We start from the raw sequence: 15509 nt of genomic DNA on the forward strand, positions 1-15509 counted from the left end.
TACAATCGATATATCGATTGCAAAGTGCAGTTTACGTTCACCTCTAGATTTTCGTTTGTTTATTATTGTTTTGCAAATCAAATTGTATTATTAAATTTATAATATAGGTAATAAATTATATTCTCGAAGCACATACACTCGAAAAACAGAGCAAGGAACGGAAACAGAAACAGAAGGCAGGCTATATCTAGGACTAGAAGCCCAGGTCGGCGATAACCGCGTCCAGTTCGTCCTGCAGATTGGTGGCGCGCGATCGCACCTGCACAATTTGATCCTGCAAATTGTCGACGTTCGCCTGGAGCAGCACGTTGCACTTCTTCATCGCCGCGAATCGGCTCTCGTGCTTCTTCACCCGCGGCTCCACATTCGCCTTCTTCACGGAGTTCGGCGAGTCCTGCGGAATATTATTCGGAAAGTTCAGGTGAGTCGATACAAAAATCAAGGATAATCATAACTCACCTCCGGCTCGGACTCGCTGCCCGTCTCCGCCTCACTTTCCTCCGAATCCGACTCCTCGGACTCGTCGTCGGATTCCTCCTCCTCCTCGCTGGCATGCTCCTCCTCGGCCTCCTCTTCGTCCTCGTCTTTCTCCTCGCCATCTACGTCGTCTTCGTCCAGCTTCATCGAGGCGGCCATCTTCTGAACCTCTTTCTCCAGCTTCTTGAACTTCTTGTTCTCCTCCCTGCAATAGAAAACCCAGTTAAAACCAATCCATATTGTAATATTCAACCTCCCCAAGCCCGTGCTCACTTCAAGATCACATGGTTCTTCTTCATGGCCTGCTTGAGAGCGTCCTTCTCCTTCTTGGCCGCCTCCTCCTTGACCTTCAGCTTGGTGAGCTTGCTGCGCAGTATCTTCAGCTCCTTGCCAGAGCGCCGCTCCCTGCGTTCCACCTTTTTCTCCTCCGGCTCGTCGGGATCGCTTTCACTGACCTCGGGCTCCAGTTCAGGCGAGCTGTCCCTTCCAAAGTTGGCATCGCTGGGTCGTCGTGATCCGTCCAGGGAACCACCGCCCTGATCCGGAATGGAGAATGTGAAAGAAGGGATACAGAGTAGGGATTAGTAAAGGCATCCTCTGGCAGGACCTGGCTTTACCTGGTGCCGTGCTGCATGGTAGTGGTCGTAGTGGAAGCAATCGTCGTAGTCGTCGTCGTCGTAAGCAAAGCAATTACTAATGTGCGGTCTGTTAGTGCTTGGTGTCGCCTTTTGCAAGAGAGCGTCAATGGGTTAATTGGTTAGTTGCTGCGATGTGCAAGAGCAAAGCGTCCCGGGACAGGGGTTGGAGGATTGAGGATAGGAGACTGGACGTCTCCTCAACGGGTCATATCTCCGCTTGGGTCTGGGAGGAATCGGAAAGGTCAAGTCGTTCATGCAGCATGCAAGAAGCGGTTGTAGTCTAACGCCTTCTGCACACGAGACCTTTGGGTCGTGCTCAAGAATTTTTACTACAGATCCCTATATTTTGTTGAAAGAACGTACTTTTCGTTACTAACATCGTAACATATCAAACAATTGAAAAGCGAATTTACTACAACTAAAATGTTCATTATGGAAAAGTCGCATTATGGAAAATTTGTTGAATACCTGTCAAAATCCCATGGCTAAGCTGTTGATAAACTATGACAGACCATGGAAATATGATAATATAAACATTTACCTTGCATAGAGCCATGTGTCCAGTATTTATTTTAACTAAAATGCTCAAATAAATACGCAAAACAACCGGGGTCCCTAACTTTTTCGGTTTATTTTCTACAAAGTTTATTTTGTTTGACAAAAGTGACCGAACAGAAAACACAGGTGGTGGTTGGAGAAAGTGAAACCCGACTCCTAAACATACAGTTTCTCAAATTATGTCATATATGGCTTCCGAAATGTTTTATAAATTAATCTTCCAAGTTAAGAAGAAAATTGTTTCTGGTCAGTTTCGAATTTCCATTTTTCTAGCATTTCATTTTATTTTTTTGCTTGTCTGTTTTTCCTTCATACACAATATATACCTCTTGGTCCTTGAGTCTCGCGTGCAGAAGTTAAATTTATAAGCAGGTGCTTTATGCCTTTAAAAGGAAGTTTCGGGAAAATGAAGCGGTGTCCCTGGGCAATCCATTCCCAGACCCATTTAATATTTGTGTCAAGTGTTGTCAGCTGATCTGTTTCTCTGGCTACAGTGGCTACTAGGGACGACTAACGAGGGTCTAAGAAGGAGTCTACTAATTGCGTTGGCTTCGTTAGCTGCTCCCGTCTACTTGCCGCCCTTAGCGGACGCAGCGAGGCGACGCCGGTGAGACTAAAAACAAGAAAGAAGGACTAGCTTGGGGGTCTAATGCTTGGTAAACCCTTGGAGATAACTATTTATACAGTGTAAAATAGAGGAATTAAGCTGTGATCTAACTAAAATAGCTTAAAAAACTTAATCCTTGTTATATTGTTTTACTTCTATTGAGAAGAATAAATATAGTGAATACGGAAATAATATTTACATTATATAGATAATTTAAATCATTGTAATCCCAGTCTCAACTGACAACACTTTAAGCAACATCCCTTAACCATAATACCGAACCCAATCCCCAATCCCTTATCCCCACTTACCTGTAGAGCCGCTGCCAGCTTGCGCTCGAGCAACTGAATCTGGCGTCGCTGCTCCTCGATCTCCGTCTTGGCCTCTACTAACTGCTCGCTGGTGCTCTGGTAGTTCTGCTCCACCTCCTTGGACACCTTGCGTGCATCCTCCACTTCGCGCTTCAGCGAGTTGACGTAGGTTTGTTCAGCGGTGGGCGTGGGATCCATGGTGGCCACAATCACGTTGGATCCGTACTCGAGATTCTTTTCCCTCGACTTCTCTCGCTCCAGTTCGGTCTCTAGGGTGCGGATCTTGGCCAGCAGCTTCTTGTTCTCGCGCTCTTGCGCCTCCCGATTGCGCAGTTCCAGGGCCAACATCTGCTTGGTGCTCTGCAGATCGTCGCGGATCTTGTCGATGTCGTCCAGCTCATCGGGACTCTCCTCGTCAATGGACATGGCCGAAACGATGCTGGGCCGAGATCCGCCGGCTCCCAAGGCCGTGGCACTGCCCGGTCCGAGGGCATGGCTGCTGGGCGCCTCGCTGAGCATGTTGACCTTCGACTGGGACTTCTGCAGCTGCTCCTCAATGGTCATCTGGCGGCGGAACTTGCGCAGTCCGTCTAGAACCGGCTTGCTGCGATCGTTGGTCTTGGTGGGCTTCAACTTTATGCCGCCCTGGATCTGCTGGAGCAGCTTGTTGTGCGAGTTGCCCTTCTCCGTCTCGTAGATGAACTTGTCGTCCACTTTGGTCATCGACTTGCACGTCAGGATGGGCTGAGATCTGCGAAGGGTGTTGAGAGTTGTTATAATAATTATAAAACTAATTGGATTTCTTTAAAACTGTTTGTGGTCACCAAAAATCTTAGAGAAATCAACGTTTGACAACAATGTGGAAACTGTAGCTTAACTCGTTTCAACTCTGTAGGGATTCTTAAAATGATTACAACACTTTTATATATATGGAAGATTTTTAATCAAGTTTAAATGAAGTAAATTAACAACCGACTGTTAAAAGTGGCGCAGTCACAGTAAGATTTCCCAGCTGTTGTCTTAAATTGCTTTCGTTTTAATCCCTTTTTTAATTATTGGTAGTGTTGCAATCGGCAATTACTGCCCAGCATGCGGACATTACTTACCTATCGTTGCAGGCCACATGACGCAGCTTCTTGCCGCTCTCCACCTCCTTCATCATCTCGGACCAGTCCGGGCGCCTTCGGGGTCGTGTCCTGCGAATCGAAGCGAGTCGGAATTATGGACATCCTGCGCCTCAAAAGCGAAAGCTATCCGTATGCTGGATATTATGGTTTGCGCAGGAAGGTGGTCAGGGGCCAGAGGCCAGGGGTCAGGGGTCAGGGGTCACTTGCACTCACCTTAGCTTGTCGAGGGTCTCCTTCTGGTTGCTGGAGAGCACTCTTTTCTCACCAGGGGCGAGGGGCGGGGGCGGTGGTGGCGGAGCCTTGGGCACCAACGAGGGCAACGGCGGTGGGGCGGGAACTGTAACAATAAAACACGGAATGCACCCAAGTGGGCGGCGGTTATTCTCTGCCGGATGGTGGGTGGAGCATTCAGTGCTGCAAGTGGTGCAAGTGGGGCCGAGGTTTTGGTCGTTGGGCATTAGAGCAAATCGCCGGGCGCTGCGTGCACTCGCGGTTATTAAATATAATTTTAATTTAATGAGTTTGCAATTTGTGTCAGTTGTTTGTTGTTCTTTCGGCTCCCGCGGGGTTATTTACTCCACCCTCTAGAGGACCAGGCCACCCCAGTATTTAGCTGTGTTCTGCGGGCAAAGTTGCTCCATACATATCAATACAGGGCAAACAGAATAGATGGGTGGTACACTCAAAATGTGAATGGTTATTTATGTTTTTTAGAATTCCTTAAATACTTTCAGTACTTTATGAGCTCACAATTGAATTCATTCAATTTTGAAAATGTTTTCTACACTTATTTTGTAGACCCATGATCTTGTATCAATCTTTCTATTTGCCAACTAAAAGATCATAAACATAAACTTATTACCAAAACAAGGTTATAAAGTTTATTATTAAGAATGTCAAGATTTTTTTTGTAATTGTAGTTTGTTATTTCCCATTTAGGGGAATACAAGTCGAATAGAACAGGCTTATAGTGCGTTTATCTAAAGTTTGGCAGGGTGCAGAGGTCCCTAAGGGGGGGTTGGGAGCCCAGACACATGGCTGTCTCTGTCGGAAGTTGCAGCAGAGATTGAAAAGTTAGTGCCTGCCTCCGCTGCGGCCTCGTTCTCGTCCTCGCCCTGAAACGTGGACCTGGCTTTGATGGTGTTTTATTGCCTTAACACCATTCAATTCGGCTGACTGCGGGGGCGGGCAGTGGTGGCACAAAACTTTGATTGCATTTTTTACTTTGTACGGGTTTCGCCCGACTGGCTGCCTCACTCACTATGGCAGGGGTTTTAAGTTAGTTTAAACTCTTCTGGCCGGTACCCTTTTCCGTCTCCACTTTATTTCTTATTCGTGTTCGTCTTGGTGTTCTGTTAACGAGGCCAATTAGGATTGGCAGTGTGTTCCGTTCGGTTCGGTTCTTGGCCCCCTGCAGCCAGCTGTTTCTAATAAATTTCCGCTTAAATTGTTCGCCTAACAATCTTCAGTTCTGCTCCCCAGAAATTCGAGGTCGTCTTTTCTTCTTGTCCTCGTAATTAACAATTGTAAAAGTTGGCCAGTTTCAATTCTTACCAGACTCACTGACACAGGCATATATCTAAATTTTCTTTTCTTTTATAATTTCTTATCGAATTCTTTGCATTTCCTATGCTTTTTCTCTGCCTTCTGCTTGTTGTTAAAAAGTGTAAAAGTCAAACAAGAAAAGAAAAAAAGAGGAGAACAACAATGAAGGCACCACCAAGTGATGAAAAGCTGACAAATCTGTTAATTAGCTTTGTTTGGGAGAACCCTCGCTGCTGACAGGAGGGGGAAAAGAATTGGGGTGCTTCCTTATAAGTGGGTGTGTAACCAAGGCCACCCCCGGGTTTATCCTTTGTCTGAGCTCCAGTTCAGTCTACCTTCTCCTTTTTCGCTTTTCGGTTTTTTGGTTTCTCGGTTGCGCCTGGCTGGATCTGCACTTAATCTTTAAGTGGTTGGCTGCCTTTTGCGGTGCATTAGTATCCGAAACACCTCCCCCCAAAGGCCCCTCAACTTGATCCTGAAAAAGGAGCTGAGCTGGATGGCCAAGGCGAGTGCGGTAGAGGTAATGAAACTAATCTGAACTCGTGTTACTTTGTTGAATAAAATCAGAGCAAACGAGCAACTTGATTATTGTCTAGAGGTGCTCCACCTCTACTACTCTACTACTACTACTGATCCACCGGTTCTGCTCATGAATTTTATCCACCCGAATACAATCCCCCCATGTCTGCATGTTAATGAACTGCTCTCGGGGAACTCTGATTAAAATACGTGGTCAACTTTTGGACAGCCAATTGAGGACGCGTTTAGTGAGTTGCGCTTAATTCGGTTTAGTAATTTATGGACAAAAGCGCTCCCTTTAACCACTAAAACCCCCCTTTTTGGGCCCCCCCCAACCTCCTGGCAGTTATCCTAAATCAGTGGCAAACAAAAGTGGAAGCGAGCGAGAAACAAAGGAAAGCAAAACAACATCAGGCGATGAGAAAAGATGGAAAGATGGCATGGAGGAAGGGTGCCGGGCAGATAAAAGTCTTCATTCATTCATGTCGACAAAATTATTTCTTATTTAAATAAAAAGCAAGCACTGCCAGGACTGAAGAATCGCAGTAGCAGGGGGTTTTAGGAGCTCCGAGATGATGCTACCCACTTAATATACCGCAAAGCCCGCAGTTACGACGTCGCAGAATGAATAGCGGGGTATGTAAACATAAATTTTGCGAGCTCACTCTCGGTGGTGTGATGGCAGCACCCTCCCTATAAAGAGGATACGGGGGAGGACCCTCCTGGCACATTGTGTTATCATCAGCAGAATATTCTATGCATGCACAAATGTTGCCGTTGTCATTGAATCAACCGGGAGTATGAAGTGCCGGGTCTTCAAAAACTGGGAAACCCGGGTAGAACTGGAGTGGGGAAAGGGGAACTGGTACTGGGTACTGGTTACTTGTTACTGAGAGTCCTGGTCATGGACTGCTGCCTGCCGCCCGATGAGTGACTTCCCAGCTTCCAGGGGCGCCGCTCATTCATTGTCTGCCGGGGCATGATGAAGCACCGCTCAGCCAGCCCATATATTTCACGGAGGAAAGGAAGGGATGGGGACTGGGGTTCCCCCGTTGCTCCTCCGTATGATTAGCGTTTCTGACTTGGCCAGAACTGGGTGCTAAGGGGCTAACAGGGATTACATGGGGCTTTTTGTAACTATTTGGAACCCTATTAGCTCGGAAATTATGTTGTGCCTTCACCCTAAAACTGTAAGCGTTTCTCTATGACCTTACTTTCGGAAGGGAATTTTAATTTCCTTTATGGTAGCTACTATTTCAAGTAGATTTTTGTCTATTGCATATTTAATACTGTTGGGTTTCAGAATCCGCTTAAGGTTTTTGGTTCATTTTTAGTTGGCCTCTTCAAAATATCAGCTTTAAAACATACTTATATTTGGCACCATGTGTATAAAATAAGTTAGAAACTTTCTAACTTAGTTTTCTTCGAGTTCTCTTTGTTTATCAAATATTTTTGCTTTTTCCGCTCGACGGTAGACCTCATTTAATTCCCTTTGTGCCTCAGGTGACGGGCCTTAAGTCCAATTAGAAAATTCAATTTCAATTTGGATTTGTTCTGCCATCGTTTGGGGGACACTAATCCAATTATGCAGTCAACCATTTCATTGTCGCCCAGTATAATTATGGCCAACAGCTATTGGCCAATATTAGCAAGGATGTATATGTGTGTAAGTGAGCTTTGAACCATTTCCTTTTACGTCATTTTGACCACGCTATTTCTAAATTTGAAAGAGCCTAATCATCTTTTATGCTCCGCTGGGTGGGACACACACAGAGAAAACAAAGAAAGAAAATCACCCTCACCTATTGAAAGTCGACATTTCTAATGACGGGCAGACCTACCCAATATACCACCCATCGCTTGACCCTGGAAACCCAGGCAAAAAACGGAAAGCAAAGAATTTCCCAAATAAAAAATTGGGGCGCAGCCGTTACATGTCTCGCAGCTACACACGCATACATAGAGATGAGGCTCATTTAAATAAAAGAAAATATTTTTTTCTGTCCGGCCGCTTTTTGTCTTTTGAAGACATTCGAGCCTCTTAAGACGGGGAACTTGCGGCCAGCGCCGTCTTTTATTTCGTTTTGTTTTTTAGTGGCGGATATTTGAATATAAATGGGGCATTTAGTTAGACTCTATCAAGCTCATTCTCATATATCTTTGGCAGCTTTCGGTTCGTTTTAACTCGCCCCCCGAAGATTCAATTCCAATTCGAGTCCGAGTTGGCCTTTTATCATTCGATAGTTGCGAGTTTTTTTGCGGGGGGAAATAAAGTTAAGAGACCAGGCCACGCTGGCCGCCCCATTCCTCATCTGGCTTTAAAACATTCCATTTTATGTTGTAGTTTTGACAGAATGAGCAATAATCATGAATTTTGTCTTGGGCCATAAAAGAAAACTCCACTCCACAGAGGACCCTTTCTCTCAAGAATTCACCCGAACACATTAAATAAATGTTTCGCCCTTCTTTCCTGGTGTCCTTCTCGGCTGCTCCCTTTTTTGTTTTGTTTTGCTTTCTTTTTTTTTTTTGTTTGATAGGGTGACAGCTTTAAAAAGGACAAACGTTGCTCTGTTTTATTTTTAGCGGACATCGTTTTTTGGTCATTTTATTTAGTGACCTCTTGGCCAGTCTCCGCCTCTTCGATCCCTTTGTTTGTCGGTCAAGATTAGGAGGCATTTGCGGTCACGTTATTGCCCACTGATTAGGACGGGGACAAAGGGAAGTTAACTGCCTCACACGTAGCCTTTTCCCCCAGCCCACTTTTTGGCCAGGAGGTCCTAACGAGCTTTTCACTTCATTTTAGTGGCCTGCCCTGCCCCCAGGGGGAAAGTATCTCGAGGCCTGGCCCACGGACGACATTCTGCAATTCAATTTTGAGACCAGGTGACAGCATACTTATGCAACTCGAGGTTCTTTGTTTTTTGAGCCCAGCCTCGCGGCAGGAAAGTCCATTACAAAATTACAAGCTCCTCGAGTCGAGTGTGTGTGGCAATAAATACGGAATTAGAGAACATTTGCTCCGGCATATACCTTTGTGCTGCTACGTTGTTTGCCCTTTCGAACAGGCAGATGGATCCTACCCGGAAACGGCAAATGGAAGCCCAAATAAAACCCACTCGCAACTGCAGGCAGGCAGGCAGAAAAACACTTTGCGCCTCTTTCGGCTCAATGCACAACACTCACTAAAATTTAATAAATAAAAAATGATATTTATATTGCTTTATAGCCTTGTTTTTCCCACTGTTCCATCGTTGTTCTGGTGTCCCTTGTCTGTGTGCGCTTTGTGGTTTTTGTTTGGGCGAAACATTTTGATGAAATATTTTTTACACACTCATATCAAGTATATAAATTCCCATATTTCTATATGAATATGTGCCCACTGCATACAGGCACTTGCATTTCGCATATCCCCCTGCGTTTTTATAAATGAGCAGACAGCGATGGCTGTGAGCGACAGGTAACAGACATTGATGGCAGCGTGAAGGTATATATTTTGCAGTGGAAATTAAAGGAGGCGAGTGAAGCAATCCAGAAATTCTATATGGGACTCTGATATCTTGCACGCGTCACTCATAAACTAGTAGGAGTTCTAAAGTCTGTTGGAAAATGCATCCTAATTAAGAAATATTACACTTTCAGCTAATTATTAATTGCATAAACTCAACCAAAACCGAATGAGTGAGGTAATAAATCTAAGTAATATTGCCTGCTACTTTCAAGGTAAATGTATGATAAATTACTCATACGCCCCGTTAAACGTTTACCCTCCGTACTTGTACAAACATTGGGCTTATGAAAAATTTGTTCACCAAAAATAAATTGACTGTGACACATCCAAACTCTTTAAAGCAATCCTCACGTTCCCATCCCCAATGAGAGATTTTGTTGGCCATATCACTCATACGCCATGGTGACGCATTATTTGTTTGGTTTGCTGCGCTCCCAGTGGCCTTGCCTTTTGGCCAGGGCCAATGAAAATCGCAGAGGCAGAAGAGGCGAAATATATAAAATATAAAAAATATATGTATATCCCCACAGCCATCCACGAACGTAAATCAAACATTTCTGGTTAGACATTAGACATTAAAGAAGCAGGGGCGAAAATTTACAGCGCTTGTTGAGTCGATCCATTCGCAGAGGTTAATCGGGTTAATCCAGTCGGGCATCGGGTTAGGTTCCATCACTGGAGCTGGCTCCGGATCGGATTGAATCGGATCGGATGACTTACCACACTTGATGCTCGGCTCGCGCTTTATGGACGCTTTGCGCAGGGTCTTGGTCGTGAACTCGGGCTTGGGCTCCTCTTTTGGCTCCTTGAGGAGCTCATCAATTTTGGGTACCTTCTTGAGCACGGGCCGGATTTTGGCCAGGTCGTCGGTGCTCTTGCTTGGCAGGGGCTTCTCCTCTCGCTTCACGTGCCGCAGCTTTGGCTTCTCCATTTTGAAGCGGCGCCGCTTGTCGCGCTCCTCCTCCGTTTCGCCCTCCTCGGCCTCGTCGTCGTCCTCGGTGGCCATCTTTTTCAAGGACTTGTCCCGCTTGACCACCACGCTGCGTAACTTGGGTTTCTCCATGGTAAAACGTTGGCTCAACTCACTTTCCGGTTCCGGCTTCTTGTTGACGGTGGTGGGGCGTAGTTGGGCCGCCTTCTTCACGTGCTCGGGCACCTTCTCGTCCACGGTGGTGTCCTCTTCCTCCTCGCTCTCCTCCTCCTCGGACTCGCTCTCCTCCTCGCTTTCCTCCTCCTCCTCGGACTCGGATTCCTCTTCGGTCTCCTCCTCCTCCTCGCTTTCTTCCTCTTCGGATGAGGATTCGGGTGGTGGTGTCGGCTCCTTCTTCTTTTTTAGTGCCGAGGTGGTGGCCACTGGCTTTTTAAGCCCCACAGTGGGCGCCACTTTTTTGACTGGCTCTGGCGCTTTCTTGGTGCTCACGGGTTCCGGTGTCTTCTTGGCCGCCGTTGTGGACAGGGAAGATTTCTTCACAGGCTCCGTCACCTTTTTGGCTGGCTCGGCCACCTTTTTAGTCGGCTCAGGGGTTTTCTTCGAGGCTGCAGTGGGGGTTGCTGCTGCCTTTGGCTTGGTCGCAGTGGATTTTTCCCCGTTTTCCTTGGTCGCTGGAGTTGCGGCCGTTGTCGTGGCTGTTTTCTTTGCCCATGGCGTGGTGCTGGGCTTTGTGGTGCTGGTGGTGGCAGTGGTGCCGCCGTCGTCCTTCACCCATGGTGGGCGGAATGTGGTGCGTCCGCCGGGCGCACTGCTTGCACTGCTTGTTCCCGCACGGGGCGTCACAAACGGCATTTCGTCGTCTTTGTGGGAACTGCTTGCGGTCCTCTCGACTTTTCTCGACTATTTTCTCTGGTGGTTTGTTTTTTTTCCCGGTGTTATTGCTGTTAAATTCTCCAGGGGCCGATGTCGTCGCCCGTCTATTCGCACACTCTTTTTAAATAATTTGCCGTGAATTCTTTGCTTGTTTTTCCCGTTTCTCTTGGCGTTTCTGCTGATGAAAACACAAAACTTTGCACATTAGCACCGTCGAGGGAAGTTGTCCGAAAAAGTTCTTTCATTCAGATTTTCCCTGTTTTTTTTTCGTTTATTTTTCTATTTGTTTTTTTTTTTATATTTTTATGTTGCCTCGCCTTGATAATTCTTTTTATACGCGTATTTTTTTCTAATAGATTTTTATGTATTTTTTCTGCGCGAATTTGTTGCTGGGAATTTTATTCTTGGTCCGTTGCCGACGATGAGCAACAGCTGTTTGAGATATTTTCAATCCGATTCAATTCATTTCAATTCGTGTATATTTGGGTATGTTTCATTTTCAATGTTATTTTTAACTGAATGCGCTCATTAGCTTTGCTAGCTGCTGTTGTTGTTTCTGTTTGTGTCGCCGTATCTACTGAGCGTTAGAATGTAGGCCTTTGTGTCATAGTCATGGACAGGGACATCCATGGATACCGAACAGGATAGATATAGGAATATAGGGGGTATACGGCGAGGTTCGGAATGGGAGCCGGTACAAATGCATCAACAAATCCCAACTGAGTGGAATGCTTTTGCAGGCGTTCGCAAAAACAGCCACAGTTGCAGTCAAATGCGTAGGACGACTATAGAGGTTTGGATTACCCCATATTACATAGCAATCTTCGAGATTAATCGATGTTCTATACCTAAAGCTGCCTATATCTCTCAGTTGATTTTCATTTGCTGAGATGTTTATGTATTATAGAAACTTTAATGACTAAATATTTACATTACTGAAAATAAATATCCTACACATTATCGAAAACTGTTCAACAAACATATTGAACCATTTGCTAGCCTATTTGCAATTTTTGAGGGCATGAATATAATGGGGCATGAATATAATTTTTATAAATCTGATATTTAATAACATTAATCGATTTTTTAAAGAAAAAACTAATTTGGCATGCTCCAAAGACATAAAAAATTAAAGTTCGTAGGTGCCAAAGTTTTAATTTGAATAAAAAACAATTTTAAGATCATTAAGTCGTAGCCTGCAACACTAACATTTTAATTTTTTATGCAATTAGAGTAAAGGAAAATGCAATTATTTGCTTTTTCTCGGCTTTTTGCTGCGTATTTATAAAGACCTCATTTCTCGGAAAATGTAAACAACAATTTGCAACTTTTCCTTTCCTAATTGGGAAAATGGAAGACGAAAAATGCGCTTTGCAGACCACTGCAACTCTCGACGATGACCACTACTATCTTGACCGCGACTGTGCTGCGTGAGTGTCCAGCTAAACGCCTGCGTATGTGTGTGTCCGTCCGTACATATGCACTCCAATAAACAGCACAAACAACAACAATGCCCCAGTGTACGGGAATAGAGCAACAAAAACAATAACAGAAACGATTTGCTCTGCCACTGGCTGCGATATGTAAAAGGCGAAAATATTTAATTTTAGGTTCTTTGTGCCGCCGAGAGTGGAAAAAAGTGGAAAAAAAAGTGGGGGGAAAAAGTGAGGAAAAAAGTGAAAGAGACAGGCGGCGAGAGAACTGCCCAAGTGGGAGAGACAAAACGGAACCAAATCGAAAGAATAAAAGGAAACACATCTCTGGCGCTTTCGTCTTTCGCCTTTTTTTTTTTTGTTGGTATTCCATCCATCCATTTTGTTTTGTTTTTATTGTTGCTTTTGTTTTTATTCAACTGGCTCGTTTCACAAAGTAGACAGCAAAACGTACACAAAATTGGGTGTGTGGTGGAAAAAAAGGCCAAAAAAATGGGGGGTGGTGGAGTGTAGGATCTCTCGAGGAGGCAGAATGAAATCCAAATTCGTTTCATTCCATTGCCATTCCATGGCCGGTCCCAAAAACCACCCATCCACCCCACCGGCCGAACCCCCCCCCCATATTCATTTCAATTCCTCTCGTTCGGGGCGATTGCAAATTTTTTGGCCGGAGCGACGAACACTTTCTCGGTCTTTCCTGCATGGAGGCGTTAATTAAACATGACATGCAAATAAAAATTATACTTAGAAGTACAGTCAGACTTCTGTGGCGAAAACCGCCATCTGAGGAATTTTCCGAAATATTAGACTATGTGTTGTCAAAACTCAATTATAGTTTAATTTCTCAATTTTGCTTTGAATGCATTCTAAGCTGTTCCCACTTATAAGTTTTTATCGATATTTATCGAATTAAAAATCGTTGAAATTGAAATACAAACACATGGTTTCTAATAGTTAAAATGGTTTCCTAACCATTCATATAGATAGAGATACCCTAAACAAATGACTAGTGTGTAATATTGGTTATCTCCTTGCAAACAAAAATTTTATAGGAACGTAAGACTGTATTCCAAAAATTGCAAAAAGACATCCGAAGAGAGTAAAGCAGAGGCAAGGACAAAAAGAATGAAATTTCAATTAAAATTGTTAACGAGACTGGCTAATTTGACTCGAAAGTTGAGAGGAATCGTGTTCGGAATGGCAACTAACAGCTAATGCCCGGCCATATTTCATCCTAAGATTGCCTGTCAACAAAAGTGTTTAAAAATATCGCCCGGTATATTTTGGGAACACCAAAGCCCATTCATAACGCCCCTCCAGAGAGATTTATTAGATCGATTGGCCAGTGACAAGAGCGCTTTCGCAAGTTCTGCGCATTTCGCGGCCCAAATGTACACGAATATGTGGCGGTGCTATATTTTTGGATATTTCACGGATTTTTCAGAATTTTATTATGTGTATTAATTGGTTCATTCGCTCGCTGCAGTTTGCGTTGCACGTTCGCGTAGTTGTACTATATATTGGAGATATATATATATATTTTATATATATTTGAACTATATATGTGTGGTGGTTGGGTCAGACACCCGAACACCCGCACACCACCACAACCGCAAACACCAAACACAAACACACGGACACAGAGAGTGAATTTTCAGCAGCGGAGGCAGCAGCGCCTATGACGGCGTTTCAAAAACTAAATTCATACATTTTCCAACGGCACGGCGATGCCTGAAAATTTTTAAAATTTTCCCACTCGCTCTGGGAACACATATACCTCTCTCTCTTGGGATTCCTCTCATTATCTCGGGGAGAACGAAATCAAGTGAAATGAAAATTTTGTTGACCGACAGAGGAATATTTTTAGCATCTTTTTTTCGATTTTGCGGCTGGGGGGAGGGGGTTGGGTGATATAGCGGATACGATTGACCTTACGACAGGTGCAGTTCAATGGAATTATTAATAACCCGCCTCAAGGATACAGCTCCCCTTTGGTTTTCCCCCTCTGTTTCGAGCCCCTCGTTATCCGCTCATTAGGCGCCTCTTATCAGACTCCTCACATTCAATGGGGCACAATTACGCAAGTTTCCCCAGCGGCGTGGGTGTCGCAGCTAATTTCAGGGGAAGTGGGTGGATGGGACGTCTTACCCTGTGATAAAAACCACTCGTCTAGAAAGTCCAAACCCATTAGTGCTTCTGTTCGACGGTCTGTCCGGTCCCAATGCGTAACTTCTCTCCGATTCGCTTTCAATATTTACATTGTCTACTAAGTGGTTGCTCCCGCGTTTCACTCAATTGTGGTTGACATTTCGGGGGAGCGGTGCAATCGATCGATTGATCGGACAGTGCGTGGCTGTATAATTGGTCTCAATGATCGCATATCGATTGGACTAGGGCTAGACTGATTAAGTTGTCATGTCAGTTTCATAGTGATTGGTTAATCAACAGATGAGATATGAGTACATAATATGATATATTTTTTTATAATACACTGATTAAACAAGTTTCATATTAAATCATAGTAAATCTATGATTCAATTTCCAGTGTTCAGATAACTTAATTAAATTGGTACCCTTCGGGAGTCCCTATCAATCAAAGTGGTAAAAACTGATAAAAAGTAACTTGTATCTCGCTGAAATCAATCAAATTACTCCAGCAGAGCGAAAACAAATGGTTAAAGCGAATGTCACTGCCACAAATATTTGTTTAACTTGCAATGTTCGTTATCAAAAGTATGTTTTTAAAATGTTTTTTAAAGCTTCGCCTGAAAGCACGCCACTTGTTTTTTTGCCTTGTCAGCATCAGCCGAAAAGCATGCCAAATTAAACAGCAAATATTCCCACGCCCCCACGACAGTGGAAATTTTCGCTTTGCAACCATTTGAAATGTTTTTTTGCTAGCAACCGACCCGTCTAACAGATTTTCCCAAATTTTAATTACGTATTTATTTATTTCATAAAGTACCCGCATATGTTTGGTGG

The 15509-nt window shown here is 44.3% G+C and overlaps 2 protein-coding genes across 7 annotated transcripts in view; one reads left to right on the top strand and one right to left on the bottom strand.

Annotated features, from left to right (window-relative positions):
* Positions 1-44: 44 nt before the first annotated feature.
* sals (sarcomere length short) lies at positions 45-14696 on the bottom strand. Of its 6 annotated transcripts, none has more exons than XM_065865875.2 (9): positions 14167-14245; positions 10011-11269; positions 3932-4055; positions 3698-3787; positions 2592-3342; positions 1095-1202; positions 751-1013; positions 460-682; positions 45-394 (listed from the first exon to the last, which is right to left on the bottom strand). In XM_065865875.2, the coding sequence occupies exons 2-9, from the start codon at positions 11071-11073 to the stop codon at positions 194-196; spliced, it is 2823 nt and encodes a 940-aa protein (XP_065721947.2). In that variant the 5' UTR covers positions 11074-11269; positions 14167-14245; the 3' UTR covers positions 45-193. The 6 variants fall into 6 exon arrangements, with proteins under 6 accessions (XP_065721947.2, XP_016924994.4, XP_065721950.2 ...); XM_017069505.4 differs by having other exon boundaries at positions 10011-11272; positions 14167-14232; XM_065865878.2 differs by lacking the exons at positions 10011-11269; positions 14167-14245 and adding an exon at positions 14676-14696.
* LOC108010635 (trichoplein keratin filament-binding protein) overlaps positions 140-15509 on the top strand; it is a 29782-nt gene continuing 14412 nt past the window's right edge. The window contains exon 1 of the mRNA XM_065865880.2: positions 140-421. The gene's annotated coding sequence lies outside the window, so the exon portion shown is untranslated. The remainder of the gene's footprint in view (positions 422-15509) is intronic.

This window comes from Drosophila suzukii, chromosome 3 (assembly GCF_043229965.1).
Source record: "Drosophila suzukii chromosome 3, CBGP_Dsuzu_IsoJpt1.0, whole genome shotgun sequence".
NCBI classification, from domain to species: Eukaryota; Metazoa; Arthropoda; class Insecta; order Diptera; family Drosophilidae; genus Drosophila; species Drosophila suzukii.